Below are 20410 nucleotides of genomic sequence, written 5' to 3' on the forward strand. Positions count from 1 at the left end.
GCTTTTAAGATTCAATGTTCACGTTACGTTCCCTTTTGAATGTTATACTCTTGAATAACATAAATCTTTATACATATATAGCAAAAAATCAATCTTGTATGAGGCAGAAGCCATGCTATTAATGAGCATATCTGACACAGTCATGATTCTAAAGGCCATTACTGTATAGAGACAACACTGATTAATGTATCCGCTATGATAACCACTGATGGGTACAGGCATGGAAGACTACTTTATTCTAACTCATTGTCATCTGTTTAGAGAGCATGATACAATGTATTGGAAATCTAAATTGAACAATTTTGCAAAAATGCACTTGGTGACAAGCTGTAATGAACACTGTAACACTTACATTAAAGCAAATCTGTCACCCGGTGACTGCTTACAAGATGACAGCACTGCTTGATAGATACCAAAAGAATTCAGAACATACCTTTGTTGTCAGTGTTATTTATTTTAATACAAAAATGTATTTATTTGGGCTGTTAACTGTGTCAAGGAGATGGGGCCTAGGGTCGCCTGGGCCCTAGCACCACTACACGTCACTCTGCTGTATGCCGGCCACTTTGCATAATCAGGGACATGCAGTATGCAGGTACTAGAGCCCAGAGACTGATAGGCCCTGCCTCCTTGACACTACTGAGGGCTATATAAAGGGGAGCGGAGAAAGTGTTTGAATCTTTGTGGCACTGTAATGAAAAATGATACATTGATACACCTAGTGCATTCACAGATTTTTTTTGGTTCTTTTGCCTGCATCCATTAAATTGTTGAATCTGTCACATTGTGGGCCCAATCCTGCATTGTGAGAGGGAACTGAAATACCTAAATGATTGTATCTTTTACAAACGATACCTTACTGCATTCCCTTCTTTTCATGGTGTTCAGTTCAATGCAGTTTCTGGCACTTTTGTCTGGGCCTAAGGGTCCATTTACACACACAGATATCTGCCAGATTATGAAAAAGATTTTTGAGACCAAAGCCATGAATGGATCTGAAAAGAGGAGAAATCTCAGTCTTTCCTTTATGTCTGTTCGTGTAATGGCACAGACAGCGAGCGGGGCATGAGGAGCAACCAACAGGTTGGCGCTCATTTGCTCCTAAATATTGAGCCTTTATTCTGCAGGGCTTCCTGCTGTCTCCTGGGCTGGATCCCCATCTCTACCTATCGCTTCCTTCCTGTCATTCTTCACTGCTCAAACTCTTTAAGCCCTCCACTTCTCTGTTAACAGTAAATCTCTGGTTAATCCCATAGGGACTCCCTAGCCCATCACGGACCAGCCTTGCTTCACATCAGGTCAATCCCTGCATTTTGTTTCATAGTGGTACTTAATGCTGCCCCTAAATTTTAATAAAAGTTTTAGCAACTATTGGTATGTTTCCAAAAAGTGGACACAACCAATCACAGCCCAGTTTGAGAAATGAAATCTGAGCTGCAGTTCTCAATTTGTCTCAATTTGAGACAAAAATGTATCTGGTTTTTGTCTCAGACATGCTGATAAATCTGGGCTTGTGTGTGTAAAGACCCTGCATGCATCCTTTCAAGTTTTTTTTTATCATACCTCTTTAATTTTATTATCTGTTCTTAAAATTTCATCATGCAGTTGATTAAACAGTTATTTTATTACTTGCTCATGAATATGTCAACTGAACCCCAACTATACAAACTCTAAAATAAACCTATGTTTCCTTACCCATTCATCAAGACAATAGCAGCATACGGTCCAACAAAGGACTTCAGGGAGAGCTGCTTAACGTTTTCACTGAAAAAAATTCATTTGCATTGACATTCCTCCCTTCAGTTAATAGCACTACATTCAATAAGCAACAATTGGTTACACTAGGCACAAAAGAAACTGACTTTGCATAAAGTAACAGTGAAAGTAAATGTAAGAAATGTTGTAATATACCTTATCAGAGAAAAGTGTGTCTTCCTCCTATCAGGCTCACTTCGCTAAGGGAAAATTAACAGCAGGACTTTAACCTGATGTAATGTTTTCATAGGACAGGGATGCTTAGAATGAAGGTAATTTTCTTACCTTCACCCTCAATGCTGTTTTCTGTAAATCTTTATTCAAGATGCATATTCAGGTGGTTTGGTGCACTATGGACAGGCTTATAACCAATGGTGCACCATTCCACGCTCATAAGTATAGAGGCGGCACTCTGGTGTTCATCACTGCAGAATGACAGATGAATATTCATAAGGGGTGGGCCTAATTTGCATATTGAATAAAGTCATGATTTACCAAAAAACACGGTTTACTATTATTCTCTGCATCCCAGCCCTATGTAGGCCAACTGTTCATGTCCCTTTAAAATTGATGGCATTTCTTAATATCTTTGTGATTATGGAAGGGGTTGGAAAATAACACTCCTTAAGTAAATTATAATTAACTGCACAAAAAACTAAAGGACATTTTAATCTAGAATGCACCAGTTCGTGATCAAGCCATATGAAATTTTAATATGAGGAAATTTACACTTTAAAAATATCATTTTAATGTGAGCCATAGCGGAAATAATTTCACAAAGGCAGTTTATGACAAAAGGCATTTAAGTGACAGGACAAAGGTGATATCACTGTCAATTACCAGAGCATAGATCAAAAGTGCATATTAACTGTCTGCCAAACTCCTGTCTGTTATCCTGGCATTAAATATTTACAATCCCTCTCCGAATCTGCTTAAACCAGAAAGAAGCACCGCTTTAATGCGCTAAAAGGGAAGCTGTGTCACACTTTATGTCTGCCGTTACCTTGTTCTGCTCTACTGGTCCATGTCAAATTATAACCAAAATATCATTGTAATTACTGAGCAGCATAATGAGAAGCACTTTTTGAAATCAAAGATATTATGAACAGGCACACATCATAACTTCTTATTTAGCTGAAAAGATTCATCCAAACAGAAGGGTTTTACAGGTACAGGATTAGCAATTTATAACCAAGAAGTGTCAATGAAAAAAGCAAACAATTATTGTAGCTCAATGACTATCCATTAATAGGCTATTATTCAGAAGAATGGGCATCTTTTAGGATCAGTCAATGTGGTCTTATGTGGGGAGCCATATTTACATAACTAACCACTTTTAGATGCCATTTAATAAAGCTGGAAATGTTAAAGGTGTTTCACTTTGATGCAAGTTCTCTTCATTTTCTGCATTACATGGATGTGATGAGAAGGTGATCTGACTGACTGACTGTACGTATTGAAATTGTGCTATTGAAGCAAAGTGTAGTGCAATTTCAGGGGTTGTTCAAACTGCAGAGAAATAAGAGGCAAGGTGCACAGGTGACGTTGCAACATTATGCAAATGTCAGAAGTAGTGCACTGCACTGAACCCCCCAGAGTCCCTGTAATACCATCACACAGGGCAGATAATAACCTAGCAGCAACAAACCATGACCCCAGTGTACCAATAAATATCCACCAGTGACAAGCTAACTTCACATTGCAGCAGCACCTCTTCAATAGCAGCACTGACCACCTTAGTTCCTCTTCTAATAGCAGCAATTACCCTCTCAGTACCTCTTCTAATAGCAGCAATGCCTCTTGAATTAATTCTGTAAAAAAAAGAAGAGACGTAGTATGTAACTGCATACTTACGAGACTATATGGTAAATGTCTTCAGACCTTCCTTTACGAAGACGCAGCAACCATGCTCCTGGATTAGCCTTCAGCTGAAAATAACCCTATTTTGTAAAAAGAAGAGGTAAATCTGTAAGAAAAAAAAACCCTAAACAGATATACAGGGTGTGGGTCGATGTCTGATTTATTAAAAAAAAAAAACTAAACATTTGTTATGATTATATTTTTACATACAGTAAATAGATAGTACAGGATAGGCTAGTAGACATCCACAGATGGATTATAGCTAAATCAGACAGTACCTTTGTTTTCTGTAAAGGTCCTTTATTAAGTTATAAAACTGCACTTTTACTGTAAAACTTAGAGACCCTATCATCTAAATCTAACTGTCCCTATTAAAAAAGTTTACCTCTCCCTAAATCGATTTAGGAAGACACAGACGATCTCGCGCTGTAAAGCGTGAGATCACTGTGTATTGACAGGACGGTGGGCAAAGGCTCATGGGAGCCCTTCCCACCGATATGCATGCCTGGAGTTCCTGGTCTCGCTCCGACTCTTTTGAAAAAAAGCTGGCAAGAGGCAATAAAAAAATTTAAATAAATAATAAATGCGGCCGCAAAATTAATTCTATTAAAAAATATTAATAAAAAATAAGTTCCAATTAAATGTAAGAATAAAAAAAAAAATCTGCCGTAATTGTGGCTTTTAAAGAGTTGCAGTGGCACGCTGACCTGCCCCCGACAAAGCCGCCTTCTTTGCTGCCATCACCTTTAGCTCTAAGCCCTGCAGTTTCCAATCTCGTGCTCTGTTTTAGCAATATATTAAAAACTAATTTTATTCTCTCCAGAGTACTTTAAATAATAAGAATTGGACTGCTTTAAATCAGAGTGCTTTAAATACTAAAAATCGGTCTGCTTGCAGCCACCAATAGGGGAAGCTTGAAGGTAGACATTCACTGGTTATACAATATTTAGTAAGGTCAACAAAAAAAAAAACAGCAGGATGTTGATCAGTAAATAAAATGATTTCGGATCCATCTATGGAACCAATTTAACCTTTAGCTCCAAGTGACAAATTCTTGCTAAACTTTCTGCCAAGATAAAAGTATTTTTACACATCTTTGGTACCATCAATAGACTCTACAAAAATGGGTAATTTGAACAGACCTTTAGACTGCAATTTGAACGCTGTTCTATGTTTTATGTGTAATAGAGTATCAGATTATCTTCCCCTGGAATCCTAGCAGCAAATTGCTTATTGCACTTTTCTATATTATACTGCTCTGAAACACAGCAGCCGAGATCATTGTAACAGATTCATAATCCACCATTAGGCTACTGTGATGTTTCTGAAGCACAATGGTTTTCTTTAACGTTTATTTTACATTTGACTAAAGTGCAATACTGTAAACTATTGGCACAAATAAAAACAAAGTACATCCTTATCTAATGTATAGGAATAGGAAGCAATCCAAGACCATCAAGTCTGTGCAGCTGCAATCTATCATACAGTGAAAACAAAGCAACATTATAGCCACGAGGTCAGGCTTGCTATTATTGCTGCTCCGCTGAGTAAGCAGTTACAAATCTGTTATCCAGCAATAGGAGAATACCAAATCTCATGTCAAAAAATTTTGTACACCATTAAGACAGATAACTCCATGCTGCATAACACATGATCCAAAATGTGCATTTCCTTTATTACGCTATAAGCAAACTTTTATTTTAGTTAAAATTAATCCAGTCACCTAACTTGTGTGTAAACCACCACTACCACATTATGGGGCTCATTAATAGCTCTGCTAGCATGCCATTAGTCATCTTGGTGGCATCCGTGGTCTCAATAGTCACACTGGTCTAGTTGTAATATGGCCCATTGATGTGTTATTGATGTCTTAGAGGCTTCAATACTACCAGAATCTCTGTTTAAATCTCTTTAAAGGGTATTCCCATCTACAGTATCCATCATAATACTTTGCAGGGTGTGTGACTGTGGTGATGGGGGGTTGTGTGGAGGTGTCTGACCACTCAGGCCTCTGTGATCTCGAGAACGGGGACCCAAAATCCCTGATGAATAGAGCTGCCAGGTGCACCTGCGCACCACTGCTTCAATTCATTCTCTATGGAGTTGCAGAACAGACCTGGCTGCAGCTTATGGCTTCATAGAGAATGCATGAGGCAGCAATGTGCATGTGTGGCCCACAGTTCTGTTCGATGGGAATTTCAAGGTCCAAATTCTTGAGAATGCTGGAGGGCTCCAGTGGTCTGAGCCTTCACGATCTTAGTTTTGCCCTATCCTGTGGATACTCTGGGAAGGGCATAATTACTCCATATAGAAATACCCCTTTAGGCTGGGTTCACACTACGTATATTTCAGTCAGTATTTGGTAAGTATTTTTGCAACCTCAACCAGGAGTGGATTGAAAACACAGAAAGGCTACGCTCACACAATGGTGAAATTGAGTGGATGGCCATTATATAACAGTAAATAACGGCCATTATTTAAGTACAACAGCCGTTGTTTTAAAATAACAGCAAATATTTGCCGTTAAATGACGGCCATCCACTCAATTTCAACATTGTGTGAACAGAGCCTTTCTGTGTTTTCAATACAATCCTAGTTTTGGTTGCAATATGAGGACCACAATACTGACTGAAATATACGTAGTGTGAACCCAGCCTTAAAGTGAATGTATTATCTAGATTTACTTAACAGTGCAAAAATAATAGCAAACCATGGGGCTATAATGTGGTTATATTTTTATATTATACATATATTATATTATATAGATACATATATTTTACATATTTTTTGTGATGCAAGGCTATTGGGTTTTATGATTGAAGGAGTATGGAACCAGGACTCTGTGAGAGGGCAAGAAGTACAGATGGAGTGGGGCAGTTTGAGGAAAGGGGAATAAAAGCGTCTCAAGGGCTCTGTGGGGAGGCTATTAGGAGCTTTGTATGGAGGGAGGTATTCAGGAAAACAGAAGATAATGGCAAAGGAAGGAAATTGCCAGGGGCTCAGTGAAGGGTCGCGGCTGGAGCAGGTACTGCATTGGCTAGGGATTTGGAAGGTCAAATAGGGTATGGGTGCTGTTGGCGGGAGAAAATAGTGCACAGAAAGTGGTAAGAGAACTGTTTGGGGTATTGAATGAAAAGAAGGTGGCGAGGAATCTACGGAGAGTGTCCTGCTCTGTGGTGAGTCTGGTCATAAGATGGCAAAGCATGGAGGAGCATGTGACCATGTCTCGCCCCCAGTGTCTACCACTTAGCTTGTATATGCCTATAAAGGGCATGGTCACATGCTCCTCCACCTTATGGAAAGGCTCCCTAAATAGCAGGAATGGAGGAGGGGAGCCTGATTTTAGCGGCAAAGAGGTAAAGAGGGAGCTACTGTCATTAAAGAGGACCTGTCACCCCCCGTGCCGGGGCAGAGCCTGGCCGACCCCTCGGTGGAGACCCTTATACTTACAACGTGCATTAAGTTCCGCTCCTGGACCCGCAAAATTGCCGTCGGAAGCTCCGCGCGCTCATCAGAGGTGATTCCGACGCTCAGAGAATGAATGGAATCATCATTCTCTATGAGCGCCGGACTAATCTCTGATAAGCACACGCTGGGCGATATCGCGGCAACAGGAGCGGGTCCAGGAGCAGGACTTCGTGCACGGGGTAAGTATAAGGGTCTCCACTGGGGGGTCAACTGGGCTCTGCCCCGGCACGGTGGGTGACAGGTTCCCTTTAAGTAATGTGAATACACTTTATAGTAAAATTGTTCCATATACAGTATTAAGTGGCCACCCCCTTTAATATCTTGATGGAGAGGTGCTGGGCATGGATAACAAGCAGCAGCATGGGATTTGTTCATTGGAGGGAGGGGAGAGGTAGGAGCAGCATACAGGAGAGATACAATGTGGCATGTGGAAATGTGAATACAATGTATATCCAGCATTCTAGCTCACTATCCAATTATTCAGTAAACAGTGAGGGTGCTAAATAACACCAGTAAAAATAATCTTATCAAATAAAAAAATAAATACAAAAAACTGTAGCCACCCCATCCCCCTCGAAATGAGATTTTACTTTCGGTAAATTTAACTTAAGATACTCACCTACACCTTCTTACAGATTCTTGACAGTATGATCTCACCCATCACCTGATATTCACTAACATTATTAAAATATAGTTCACACCCAACTGACGATTCTCTGAATTGTCAGGGAAAGTATAAACCCACATATCTTGGGAATTGGAGCATGTATGAAACAATAAAAGATAGTAAAGTCTCATTTTTGAGATGCTGGCTACAGGTTTAAGTTTCTACCAATCATTTTACATAGTCAAACTATACAAAAACTCACCAGGTTGGCCATAACTATGGTGTCTACCATGACAGGATTATTCTTCATGCCTAGGGTAAACTGAAGACCTCTAGGTGGTTGTCCTGTTGTCACATCAAAACAGTGCCCCTCCAGTAACAAGTACTCCAGTTCGTAGTTTGCAGTAACAATCCCCTCTACCTAGAAAACAAAAGTATGCTGTCATGTGTCCCACCAGACAGTTGCAAACCCCCCCCCCCCCCCCCCCCCAAAAAAAAAAAACCAACAACATAGTGAAAGGAAGTATGAGGTTCTGCATATAATAATTCTAAAACTTTTTTTCTCTAGCCTAGGTACATAAGTGTCAGAATCTGAATGGTTGCCATTGGCAATTTCACTATCTGCTTGAATCATTTTTATGAATTTACCTCTCTGTGAGGTTATACCTAGAAAATAACTACAGTACAGGAGCTTCCTGTAAAGTAAGACTTTGGAGGATACAAACATTTTGAATGCAGATAACCTACAGATGTTACATTTGAGATTATTTGAATGGGCTTTGTCAGCAGCAAACTACTATTCATGTACAATAAATGACAAGAGGACATCTGGAAGAATAAAATGTACTACATTACAGCAAAAAATGCAGAAAGAAGGAATAAAATACAACGGCTGTGATTACAACAAACGGGGAAGTTAATAAGCTTGGTAAAGGCGCAAGTTGTCTTTTTATGACTAATCTCTTCCAAGGTGCTAAAATAAGAGAATAACAATACCTTTGTTTAAAAAAAGGGGAAAAAGTGCAAAAAGTGAAAAAGTAATCAACAGTATGGACAAAGTAGGAACAGGCAATTAAATTGCTGCAATCGTGAAAAGTTACAACAGGCACTATATGTGAGCTGGATATAAATGAATGTACACAGCTGCAAAGCCTGTAATTGTTGAATCATAAAAGTTGGTATGAGCAAAGATGAACAAGCATGTTAGAAATTTATTAAATGAGCTAGGCTTTATTTCTTTTGATACATTTCCTAAACCATAGGGTTATATTGGGTACACAAATCCTTTGGGAGTTTTCCTGAAGGGTGTGCATTCTGGAAAATAGGGTAGTAAAAATATAGAGAAGGTCCTATTTTTGGATGCTCTTTCCCCCTCAGAACAGGAAGGGAGAGGAAGAAGCCAGAGGAGAGCACTACTGCAGCCGTGCAGCAGGCGAGTATGCAGTATTGGTCAAGGTCCGTTCGTTTAGACTGACTGATCAGGAAAACGATCAGTGCAGTTTTCCCTCAGCTTTGTCACGCGAGGACACAGCCGCATAACGGAAGTCTATGGGGCACGTGTCTTTACATATAAACAGAGCACGGAGGGGATGGTATGGCATTAAGGTTGCAAAAAATATATACATATTTTAAAAAAAATTTTAAGGCATAAACATAATCATGAATAAATTAGTTGCCTTGATCTGTCATCTGCTTAAGTATTTTAGGACAATACTTATATGTTGGTGGCACCACTCTGCGCTTAAGTGCTAAAATAGGAAATACTCATTAGAGCTTCCACCATTTCTGCTGCAGTTATCAGTGACAGAGTACATTCAAATTCTTTTTGATTTGCGTGCAGTTGCTCCTGCCGTCCGACATTTGGAAAACTAGGATATGACGTCGCTGGGTCAGTTCCGTGCAAGAGCCCTATTCTGATCCAAAGGGGCTCATATATAAAGCTGACCCAGCATGGTCGTATCCATAGTTACCAGACCCTCCAGCGGCAGGAGCGACTGCATGCCTTTTGGGAGAGGGAACATCAGTAACTTTTTAAGACCTAAAACAATATGTAATGCAAAGTTTCTGCCTGGCAGTAAAAAGCTGTGGTGGTGACTCACGTCCTGTAGATGGATGTTATCGAGATCGCATGAACTGTGCACCACTTCTACAAGCCAGCTCTCTGGAGTGTTCATGTTCAGAGTTAGCAGGGGGGATTCAGGCATATCCAGGAACTTAGCCAATGGACCCGGAGAGAGACTATTGTCACTTAAAAATGTCAATTCTGGCTCAAGCACAAGACGATAGAAACTGGAAAAAAAAATAACAATAAACAGATTTAATATATTTTTATTACAAAATAAATATAAATTTCAGGTCTGTAACATGGTTGCTCACAGCAAAAGTAAATCAAACAGAATTATTGGGAACCACAGACAACAATAAAGCTATTTGTACTGCTAGAGGGATTGGATTTTCTATATGTCTATACGAACTGTAACCTTCACTGTGTAACCCTTGCTCTAGCAATTTTGTATATCAATAACATTTCCAAACACTGTTGTTATGTGTCTACTGCCTCTAGGGTGAACTGTCTAGGTCTGTGTGTTTACTTGCTGCTTATTAGTTTCATGTAGTTTAGGTTTTGCAAACTGCCTCAACAGAACATGGACTGGCAGATTTTACTGCTAAAATGAATTAACCTGAATTCTCCGCTTATAGTTATAGCTACTCCAATCATTAAGACCCATATTTCATTACTTAAGACAAAATAAATATACGTGCAACATTTTATCAAGAGAGGCCATTGCTAGTATAGGGACCATCTCTCTGGGGACACCTTAACATGGTGAGATGGTACATTCTGTTTGATCAAATGGTTTGCTAAGATCCATTTAAAAAAAAATCATCTGACCTGTCATTATATAGTCAGTGGGTACGGAAAGTATTCAGACCCCTTTAAATTTTTCACTCCTTGTTTCATTGCAGCCATTTGGCAAGTTTAAAAAAAAAGTAATTTTTTTTGCTCATTAATGTACACTCTGCATCCAATTTTGACAGTAAAAACCCCCCAGAAATGTAGATATTTTTGCAAATGTATAAAACAACAAAAACTGAAATATCACATGGTCATAACTATTCAGACCCTTTGTTCAGTATTAAGTATAAGCACCCTTTTGACCTAGTACAGCCATGAGTCTTCTTGGGAATGACGCAACATGTTTTTCAAGCCTGGATTTGGGTGCTTCTACTCCGGGTGCTCTAATACCGAGCAGAAGGTCTAAATACTTCTGGCCATGTGATATTTTTTTAGTTTTTATTGTAAATAGTTTTTGCCTATAATATATCTTCATAGCAAAATTAGCAACATGCAATAATTGTGAAAGTACCTTTTCAAGGGCATTTCTGATAACTTTGCTTTGCAATTCATGAACATGGTCAATTTCATATTCATTAGACGGCCAAGTACCTGAAAAAGAATTAGGCATGTTAAGACAGATCAAGAATACGCAAGGTTGTATTTGCAGTGTCCAGATACCCGTATCCCAGGTACCCAAAGTTATCATGTGAAATATCTTAACAAGTGTCTTAAAATATGTCTCGGTATGGAAACTTAACTTTGTGCAGGGGTTAAAACTACTTTGCATTTGCAACACCCAGTGGTCACATGTCAAAGATGAAAGGAATTTGGTCACATGACCTTCCCACAGCTTAAATGTGAAGTGACCTCTTTGTGGGTTACAGTTTTTCCTTGCAAACGTAAGTCTAAGGGCCCTATTCCACTGGACGATTATCGTTTGCATAATCGTTAACAATTAATCTCAAACAAACGCTATTGCGAAAGACCTGAAAACGTTCATTCATGTCCATGGAACGATAATCTTTACTTATGATCGTATCTGCGATCGTTTCTTCGCTATTTCTTCGCTATTGCGTTCGTATTTACTGCGAATGACTGAACGACGTCTTATTCAATGCGAACGATTTGCGAACGTTTTACGAACAAGCAATGATAAAAATAGGTCCAGGTCTTATAAAGCGATCAACGATTTCTCGTTCGGTCGTTAATCGTTAACTGCATTTCAACCGAACGATTATCGTTTAGATTCGAACGATTTAACGATAATCTGAACGATAATCGTCTGGTGGAATAGGGCCCTTACTCTCTCTTAAGGGCTAAAACATTCTAGTGAGTCTTGGCATCCTGTTTGCTGGGACCTGTGGAAAGTCTTAGTCCTAGTAAGTTTCCAGTTTTCAGGAAAACTTGATACAAGCAAGGAACTAAGGCTGTAAATGCTACAAAGTTACTTAACCTCCTGTTCATGTTGCTACTTTCACCTAAGAAAGATCTGCGTACTAATTCTGTACTCATCGATGTTTCACCACATGACTATCTTGTCTGTATGCGCATGTTTAATATAAAACTTTTGTAAAAAAAATTTTTTTTAAAATATGTTTAAAAAACAATAACAGAAAAAAAACAGTGGAGTGTAAACATGGTGATCATGGCATCTTGTGGAGTTTAGACGGTTTTCACCCTAAAATGTTCTGGTTGTAGGGGTCCTCACTGTTGCCCACATCCCAGTGCAATCTAAACAAAACATCATTTTTGAGTGCTAAGTTTAAAACAAAAGTTCAGTAAATGACTCTAAAAGTAAAAAAAAAAAAAAAAAGTTTCTGACTTTTCTGAAGTTTCTCGACAGGCATGTCAAAAGTTAAATCTCACATTAGGGCTTACTCCTAAGATCCGCTGCAATCCTGAGATAACGATAGGTCAACCACATGGTAGCATGCTTCACTCCATGGCTATCAAATCAAACTCCACTTCTTCGCTACATTATAGTCTATGGAAGGAATGAGTCAGATCTCCTAGCCAGCCAGGGAGTGGAATGTGCTTCTGCATGCTTTACTGCGATCCAACGTGATCTTTAATTTTTAACATGTCTGACAACATGTGAAAAGTTTAATTAACTGAAACTAACATGTTCATTTAAAGGGGTTGGTCACTTTATAGTAAAAAGCTTCAGTGTACTGTATCCGTAGGTGTACTCACTGCACTTACTGACAGCAGCTCCCTGTGTGCCTAATGTGACCAAACCTCGCCCCCAGTGTCCTTAGGCATATAAAGGCTCAGTGCTGGACACTGGCTCAGTGGGGGATGGGGCATGGTCACATGCTCCTCCATGTTGGCCATCGTATGGTCAGAATCACGACAGAAGAGGACAGCACAGCCTGGAGGGGGGGGGGGGGGGGGGGGAGTCTGATTTTAGCTCTATGAGGTACACAGGGAGCTGCTGTCAGTAAATGTACGAATACTGTACACTGAAGAAAATTATTATAAAGTGGCCCTCCTCTTTAAATGTTCTTGAATTATACTTCATAAGCCTTCCCATATTTATTTACATTAACTTGATGTTTCAGATTAGCCTTTACCATGGGCACCAGGACATATCTGCAAAGGAAGGGCACATTCCCACCATGATTTGTGTCTCTGAGGCAAAGATATGGCAGGAAACAGGCAAAATAACATACTGGTGTATCCCTACTCAGATCTGCATTGGTCCCAGGGGCCCAGCATAGTCAGCTAGTGACTAAGTTAAGGTTTTTTCCAAGCTACCCAAATTGTGGTGTGAACCCTGCCTTAATAGGATGTTTCATACATCATAACAATGTCATATTTAGAAGAATGTTCACATTACGCATTTTTAGAGTGTCAAAGTTCTGTACTTACAATTAATAAGTGTGACATCTTTTGAGCTTCTCGAGACAGAGGATCAACCACAGCAATTACATCTATAAAAGGACCATCTTCTTGGGGTTCCATTTTAATCAGGCTACAAAAGAGAAAATATAGTCTTTACCACCATTCCCATGCATTTATTCAAGGCCTTAATGTTTCAGTAATTTTATTTTAGTGAGTTTTTCATTCTCACTTTTCAAGAGCTCTAACTGTATTACTTTTGTTGTTAAGTATAAAAGGATTATATAAGGATAAAATGTTATTTTTTTGGGGCGTTTTCTTTTAGGGGGAGGGATTACATTTTAATAAACTTTTTGTCTGAAGTACCCCTTTAAAGGACAACTCCCGCGGGACCCCAAAAAAAAAAAAAAAAACACAGACACACACAGACACCATACTCACCATCTCTCCGGTGACGATCGCCACTCGATTCGCCCGCCGTCCGCCTCTCCGTCGCCGCCGTCCGCCATCCAGCGATGTCTCCAACTTCCGGGTCCAGGGGATGGAAAAGGCTGCCACTGCGCTTGCGCACCGGCAGCCTTTTCATTGGCTGGAGCGCATCACATGGCTTCCAGCAAGCTCAGCCAATCAGGGCTGAGCAAGCTGGAAGCCATGTGATGCGCTCCAGCCAATGAAAAGGCTGCTGGTGCGCATGTGCACCAGCAGCCTTTTCATCCCCATTCACTGCATGAAGACGCCGAGGAGGAAGAAGACCCGGACCGCCCCTCGGCTCGGACGTCGTCGTCACCAGATGCCGCCCCGGAGAAGAGGACCGTGACGATCGTAATAGGTAATGTATACATTCCTTAACTTCCGGGGTGGGGGGTCGGGGGGCCGAAAGTGGGGGAAGGGGGCCAGGCCGGGTATTTAACCACATTACAAAGTTATATAACTTTGTAATGTGTGTTAAATGAGCAAAAAAAAATTTTTGTGGGAGTTGTCCTTTAAGTGATGAAATTGTATAAGATATTGAAAACATAAAAGGAAAAAGTTAAAGATAAAAAACACAAATCAATTGATCTACAAAATATGCTTACTACAATGGTCTAAATAAACCCCCCATGATATTTTTATACTAGTGAGGGCCTTTTAGCTCTCCTGACATGTCTGTTTTAGTAAATACGTGTATTCTGGAACAGTGTTTCTCAAAACTCTATTGCACTGTCCCTCTGTTGATCTTTCTGGATATGAACAAATTGCATGATACCAATGCATGTATGATGTGCAAGTATTACAATTTTTTTTATACAAATTAAAAAATATAAAAGTACAAAGTCTGTTCCAAACATTTTCAATTCCCCTTCCCATCCAAATTTCAAAGCCTTTTCCAACCAACAATCAAAACATAAATTTCCGCATCACATATTGCAGATCTTCCCGTACCTCTCATAACATCAGTCCCTTCACAGCCCCCGTACCAAACAAGCACCAGCGATGAAGGTATCCTTAGGCGACATGCTGCACATTTGGTGGTCTTGCCCAGGAATACAACATTTTTGGGATTATATATCCCTAAGTCTTTCCCCTGTGTTCTTTGTCTCTCCGGTGGAGCCCGCTAGGTAATTTCCTTCTGCATTTCTTTATTTTGTTTTATGCTTTCCCTTCTCTCTCTTTTCTTCCTTTTTCCTTTCTTTTGGCTATTGGAAGATGGCAGTAAGCCTGATATTTGCTTGTTCTTACGAATTCACATTTTTATGCCTTTTATCGAGATGTCATTTCCATATACTATGAAAGTATGCACTGTTTCTTTGTTTACAATGTGCCTTTTCTAAAAATTTGGACATCATGGGGGAGATTTATCAAACTGGTGTAAAGTAGAATTGTCTTAGTTGCCCCTAGCAACCAATCAGATTCCACCTTTCATTCCTTACAGATTCTTTAAAAAATGAAGGGTGAAATCTGATTGGTTGCTAGGGGCAACTTAGACAATTCTACTTTACACCAGTTTGATAAATCTCCACCCTTGTATTCATGCCTCACTATGGATGTTTGCGGCAGTTTTGCCCTATACTATGTAATGTAGTATCCTTTCAGAATGATGTCAATAAAAACCTGATTACATCTAAAGTATTTGTGAATTTTCAGACTTTATTCTTGTGTGTCTGACTAAAAAAAAAATTATTGTATACCAGCTAATCGATACACCCTGCTGAGGTCCTGGAAGCGCCGGATATCCTCATTCAGAGAAATGTGGGCTACTTTTGTGATACCCTCTACTTAACTGGAATTACTGGAGTTGTTCCATAAAGGAGTACCCCCCTTCACTTTACATCTACCTTTGACAAACTGCCATATCCTATCTATAAGCTGACATAAACTCACATTTTATACCTCTCTGAGATTATATTAGGGGTCTCCAGCAGCTCATACCACCCTGTAAATTTAATTAATTGTAACAAATGAGCATAGTGATAAAGTTTTTCATTTTACTATATTTGCAAAGTGGCTAGCAACAAAATATAACCAGTAAAAGCTGAATATTTTAACGTCACCTGTGTTTTACCCCAAATTAAATTGGCTAACATAATTTCTATTAATTTTAATTGTTTCTGACCCAGATAGGAGAGGGCCCAAACAGGAAGAGGAGCTGTGGCAATACAACCATTTTTAATTATTACTGTGATATCTACCATAGAAATTCGAAGGTTTTTCCAAGCTATGTTTATTTTTTGTAGATTTTGAATAACCGCTTTAAATTAGTCTACATATTTCCTCCCTTCTGGTATTCCAGAGACTCTGAGGTTTAAAAAAACAAAAACAAAAAAAAAAACAACTTCCCAATAGGAGGTGTAATTTCCTAATCCAGTGGGAGAATACATGATTTTTCCCAATTTGTATAGAGACCCGAAAGCGACTCAACGATACCTGGATTGGCCAACTTCGGGTCTCTAACAGACATCAAAATATCATTAGCGTAGTCATCGTTGTAACTGAAACCCTTGTAGTCCAGGTGCCACCTTGTCCATTCCACCAGAGGTTGATGGTAAATAATATATAGTTTTAAGCCATTCCAAAAAAAACCACCCACCTAATCCCACTATCTCCAGCACGAACCACAAGAGGTTCCACTCCCCTCTGTCAAATGCTTTGGTGTATTAGAAGTATTTGCCAACAATGACAAGTCAGGAAAGCACACAGTTCCTACGTATACTTTATCTTCTTTACCATATGTAAATATAGAAAGGTAATGCATTCACTTTTTCACAGATACTTTTACTCCATGAAGAGGAAAATTTGCACTAATCATAAACAAACAAGCCCATAAGAAAAAGACAAAAGCCACTTTTATAATGTACAAGAAAATGTACCCGGCGCTGCCCGGGTATAAAGTGTCAGTGTGTTAATTAGATTTGTTCTAAGGTGCCCAGGAGGCCAAGCTAAAGGTATTGTTTCATCTGAGTTAATCAGTGAAATTAGTGTATACCTGTAGTGCATAGTTGGAGGGGTTCTGTATACCCACAATGTATAGTTTTTAGGGGTCTCGTATATCTGTAGTGCATAGTTGGGGGGGGGCTGTATACCTATAGTGTATGGTTAGGGGGGTCCTGTATACCTGTAATGTGTAGTTGGGGGGGCTGTATACCTGTACTGTATAGTTGAGGGAGGTCCTGTATACCTGCAGTGTACAGTTGGTGAAGGTCCTGTATACCTGTACTGTATAGTTCGGGGCACCTGTATACCTGTAGTATATAGTTGGTGCTGTATACCTGTAATGTATAGTTGGTGGAAGTCTTGTATACCTGTAGTTTATAGTTTGAGGGTCCTGGATACCTGTAGTGTATAATTGGTGGAGGTCTTGTATACCTGTAGTATATAGTTCGGGGGTCCTGTATACCTGTAGTGCATAGTTTGAAGGTCCTGTATAACTGTAGTATAGAGTTGGTGGAGGTCCTGTATACCTGTAGTATATAGCTTTGGGGTCCTGTATACCTGTAGTATATAGCTTTGGGGTCCTGTATACCTGTAGTATATAGCTTTGGGGTCCTGTATACCTGTAGTATAGAGTTGAAGGTGCTGTATACCTGTAGTATATAGTTGGTGGAGTTCCTGTATACCTGTAGGGTATAGTTTTGGGGTCCTGTATACCTGTAGGGTATAGTTTGGGGTCCTGTATACCTGTAGTAGTTGGTGGAGGTCCTGTATACCTGAAGAATATAGTTGGTGGAGGTCCTGTATACCTGTAGTGTATAGTTTTGGGGTCCTGTATACCTGTAGTGTAAAGTTTGGGGTCCTGTATACCTGTAGTATATAGTTGGTGGAGGTCCCGTGCACCTGTAGTGTATAGTTTTGGGGTCCTGTATACCTGTAATGTCCTGTATACCTGCAGGGTCGTATTTACCATTAGGCACCCATTGTCTGGTGAGTAGGGTAGCACCTTGCAGAAGGGCAGTACCCTCCCGTTCAGACTTGCCAGAAAATCTGGTGTCTTTTCGAGGGGGGTATGGCGGTATTGGTCAGGTCTGGTATAGCGGTGTTATCCAGTCACAGTATGGCGGTATTGGTCATGTCTGGTATGGCAGTGTTATTTAGTCACAGTGTGTCGGTATTGGTCATGTCTGGTATGGCGGTGTTATCCAGTCACAGTATGGCGGTATTGGTCAGGTCTGGCGGTGTTCTCCAGTCACAATGTGGCGGTATTGGTCAGGTCTGGTAAAGTGGTGTTATCCAGTCAGTATTGGTCAGATGTGGTATGGCAGTGTTATCCAGTCAAAGTATGGCAGTATTGGTCAGGTCTGGTATGGCAGTGTTATCCAGTTACAGTATGGCGGTATTGGTCAGGTCTGGTATAGCAGTTTTTTCCAGTCATAGTATGGTGGTATTGGTCAGGTGTGTTGTGACAGTGTTACCCAGTCAGAGTATGGTAGTATTGGTCAGGTCTGGTGTGGCAGTGTTATCCAGTCACAGTATGGCGGTATTGGTCAGGTCTGGTATGGCAGTGTTATCCAGCACAGTATAGCGGTATTGGTCAGGTCTGGTATGACAGTGTTATCCAGCACAGTATGGTGGTATTGGTCAGGTCTGGTGTGGCAGTGTTACCCAGTCACAGTTTGGTATACCTGTAGTGCCCTGTATATACATGTACTGTATGGATGGAGTAGGGGGTCCTGTATATACATGTACTGTATAGATGGAGTAGGGGGTCCTGTATATACATGTAATATAGGGGGTCCTGTATATACATGTAATATATAGATGGAGTAGGGGGCCCTGTATATACATGTACTGTATAGATGGAGTAGGGGGTCCTGTATATACATGTACTGTATAGATGGAGTAGGGGGTCTACCAGTTATTACTGTGGCTGTTGTGAGGCAGCTTCCCTAGCAACCATTGCTCCCTTTGGAAATGAAAGCAGTAATCCTATTGGTTGCTAAGGCTCCAACTGCCGTGTCAGCTGCAGCTAATTATATCACCTGTGTTTGCAGTGAGGAGATTTTCCCATTCATCTCTATGAGGCGCTCTTTCCCCTCCCCCTCCCCTCCTGTACATCTGGCGGGGACGGGACCTTCGCTAAAACCTTCCCGGGCACCCAATGTATCTGTGTGCCAAATTTGGGGTCAAAAGGTTCAGGCGTTTGGAAGTCTATTTGGGACAGATAGACAGACAGACAGACTTTGATTTTTATTATATAGATTTGCCCTTTTAGCGTGTTTTGACTTTTTCCAACAAATTTACCATGTATACCATGTGGGACACCTCTGCAATTACTGATTAGCTAAGTATTCCCTGTGGGCAAGTGACATCACAAGATCCAGGAGATGCAGGAGACCAGTGGGTGACCATGAGCAATGGCACCATAACTGCAGGGGCACTAGTTTTGCTTGGTTATTGTGTTCTCACCACCCCCTGACCTCCCCGGTTTTTTTGGTTTGCCAGGACCACTGTTTTAATGATGTAATGTGCATAATTTGGCACAAATTGTCTCATAATGGCGCAACCGAACGCAGAGGCGCAGATGTAAAAAAAACAACCAAATACATTAAAAAATAACCTGTAATGACGCAAAATTATACACAAAATTATCTGTAGGGGTTTTAAAAATCCAACAATCTTAATAAATGTGTCTGCGTTTTATTTCAGTATTAGGCCTCATGCACACGTTTAGTATTTTTTTCAATCCATAGATTCCTCCCGCTATCCATTCGTACAATTTGCTAAAAGTTACAGATTGGGAATATGAAGGGCATCCGTATTTCTATAAATCTTTTTCAAAAAGTCAATTATAATAAATCTGTATTTTTTATATGGAAATATGGATGCCAAACAGGTTACAATCTGTAAAAAATAGCGGATCCCATTGATTTCTACGAGAAGATCTGTAAAAAACAAACAAACAAAAAAAATAATCTAGGTCCGCACTAGGACATGTCCTTTTTTTTCCAGCATTGGTTTTTGCCCTTGTAATCTACTGATGGTGTGAATAGCCCAATAGACAACAATGTGCACTAACTCGAATACGGATCCGTAGATTATGGGACATGTGAATAAGGCCTTAAAAGTGATATGTTTTATACTATGTTCATAAATTAAAGAAAGTGAAATCAGTACCTGTGTTTCTGTTTCACAAACTTTAGATCTTGTCTTGATTCTCCTTTGGGCATAGATGAGAGAAGAGAATCCACTTTCATAACCAAATCACTCGAAAAACTTCAAAATATAAAAATATATATTTTTAATATCAGGAATACAAAAGTAAATCAGGAGTACAAAAGTAAAGGCAGGACAACCATTAAGGTTGGAAATTACACAAGAAACAATACTATATTAAAGCTCTGCAGAAAATCCTACCCCGCAATCCTATTATTGTATAAAAAGTATTTCACTATAGAGAATGTATTCAAAGTATATAGTACAAAGTAAAAATCTTGAATATAATTATTAAATATTTTCAGTAGATTCCCACACTTGCCTCTTACTGGCTCAAAACGTGATGTTATCACCTGGAGCCTTCTCATGTTTCTTTCCAAATGACAGAATACACTGTTAAATCCCGTTTTTAT

The 20410-nt window shown here is 39.8% G+C and overlaps 1 protein-coding gene across 1 annotated transcript in view; it reads right to left on the bottom strand.

Annotated features, from left to right (window-relative positions):
• Positions 1 to 20410, bottom strand: part of UGGT2 (UDP-glucose glycoprotein glucosyltransferase 2) — a 218606-nt gene that overhangs the window by 59218 nt on the left and 138978 nt on the right. Inside the window, exons 24-29 of the mRNA XM_069970680.1 lie at positions 19959 to 20057; positions 13401 to 13503; positions 11059 to 11138; positions 9790 to 9979; positions 7953 to 8111; positions 3610 to 3695 (exon numbers count right to left, since the gene is read on the bottom strand). Of these exons, the coding sequence (XP_069826781.1) occupies positions 3610 to 3695; positions 7953 to 8111; positions 9790 to 9979; positions 11059 to 11138; positions 13401 to 13503; positions 19959 to 20057 (717 nt within the window). The remainder of the gene's footprint in view (positions 1 to 3609; positions 3696 to 7952; positions 8112 to 9789; positions 9980 to 11058; positions 11139 to 13400; positions 13504 to 19958; positions 20058 to 20410) is intronic.

This window comes from Dendropsophus ebraccatus, chromosome 5, assembly GCF_027789765.1.
Source record: "Dendropsophus ebraccatus isolate aDenEbr1 chromosome 5, aDenEbr1.pat, whole genome shotgun sequence".
In the NCBI taxonomy this organism is placed as follows: Eukaryota; Metazoa; Chordata; class Amphibia; order Anura; family Hylidae; genus Dendropsophus; species Dendropsophus ebraccatus.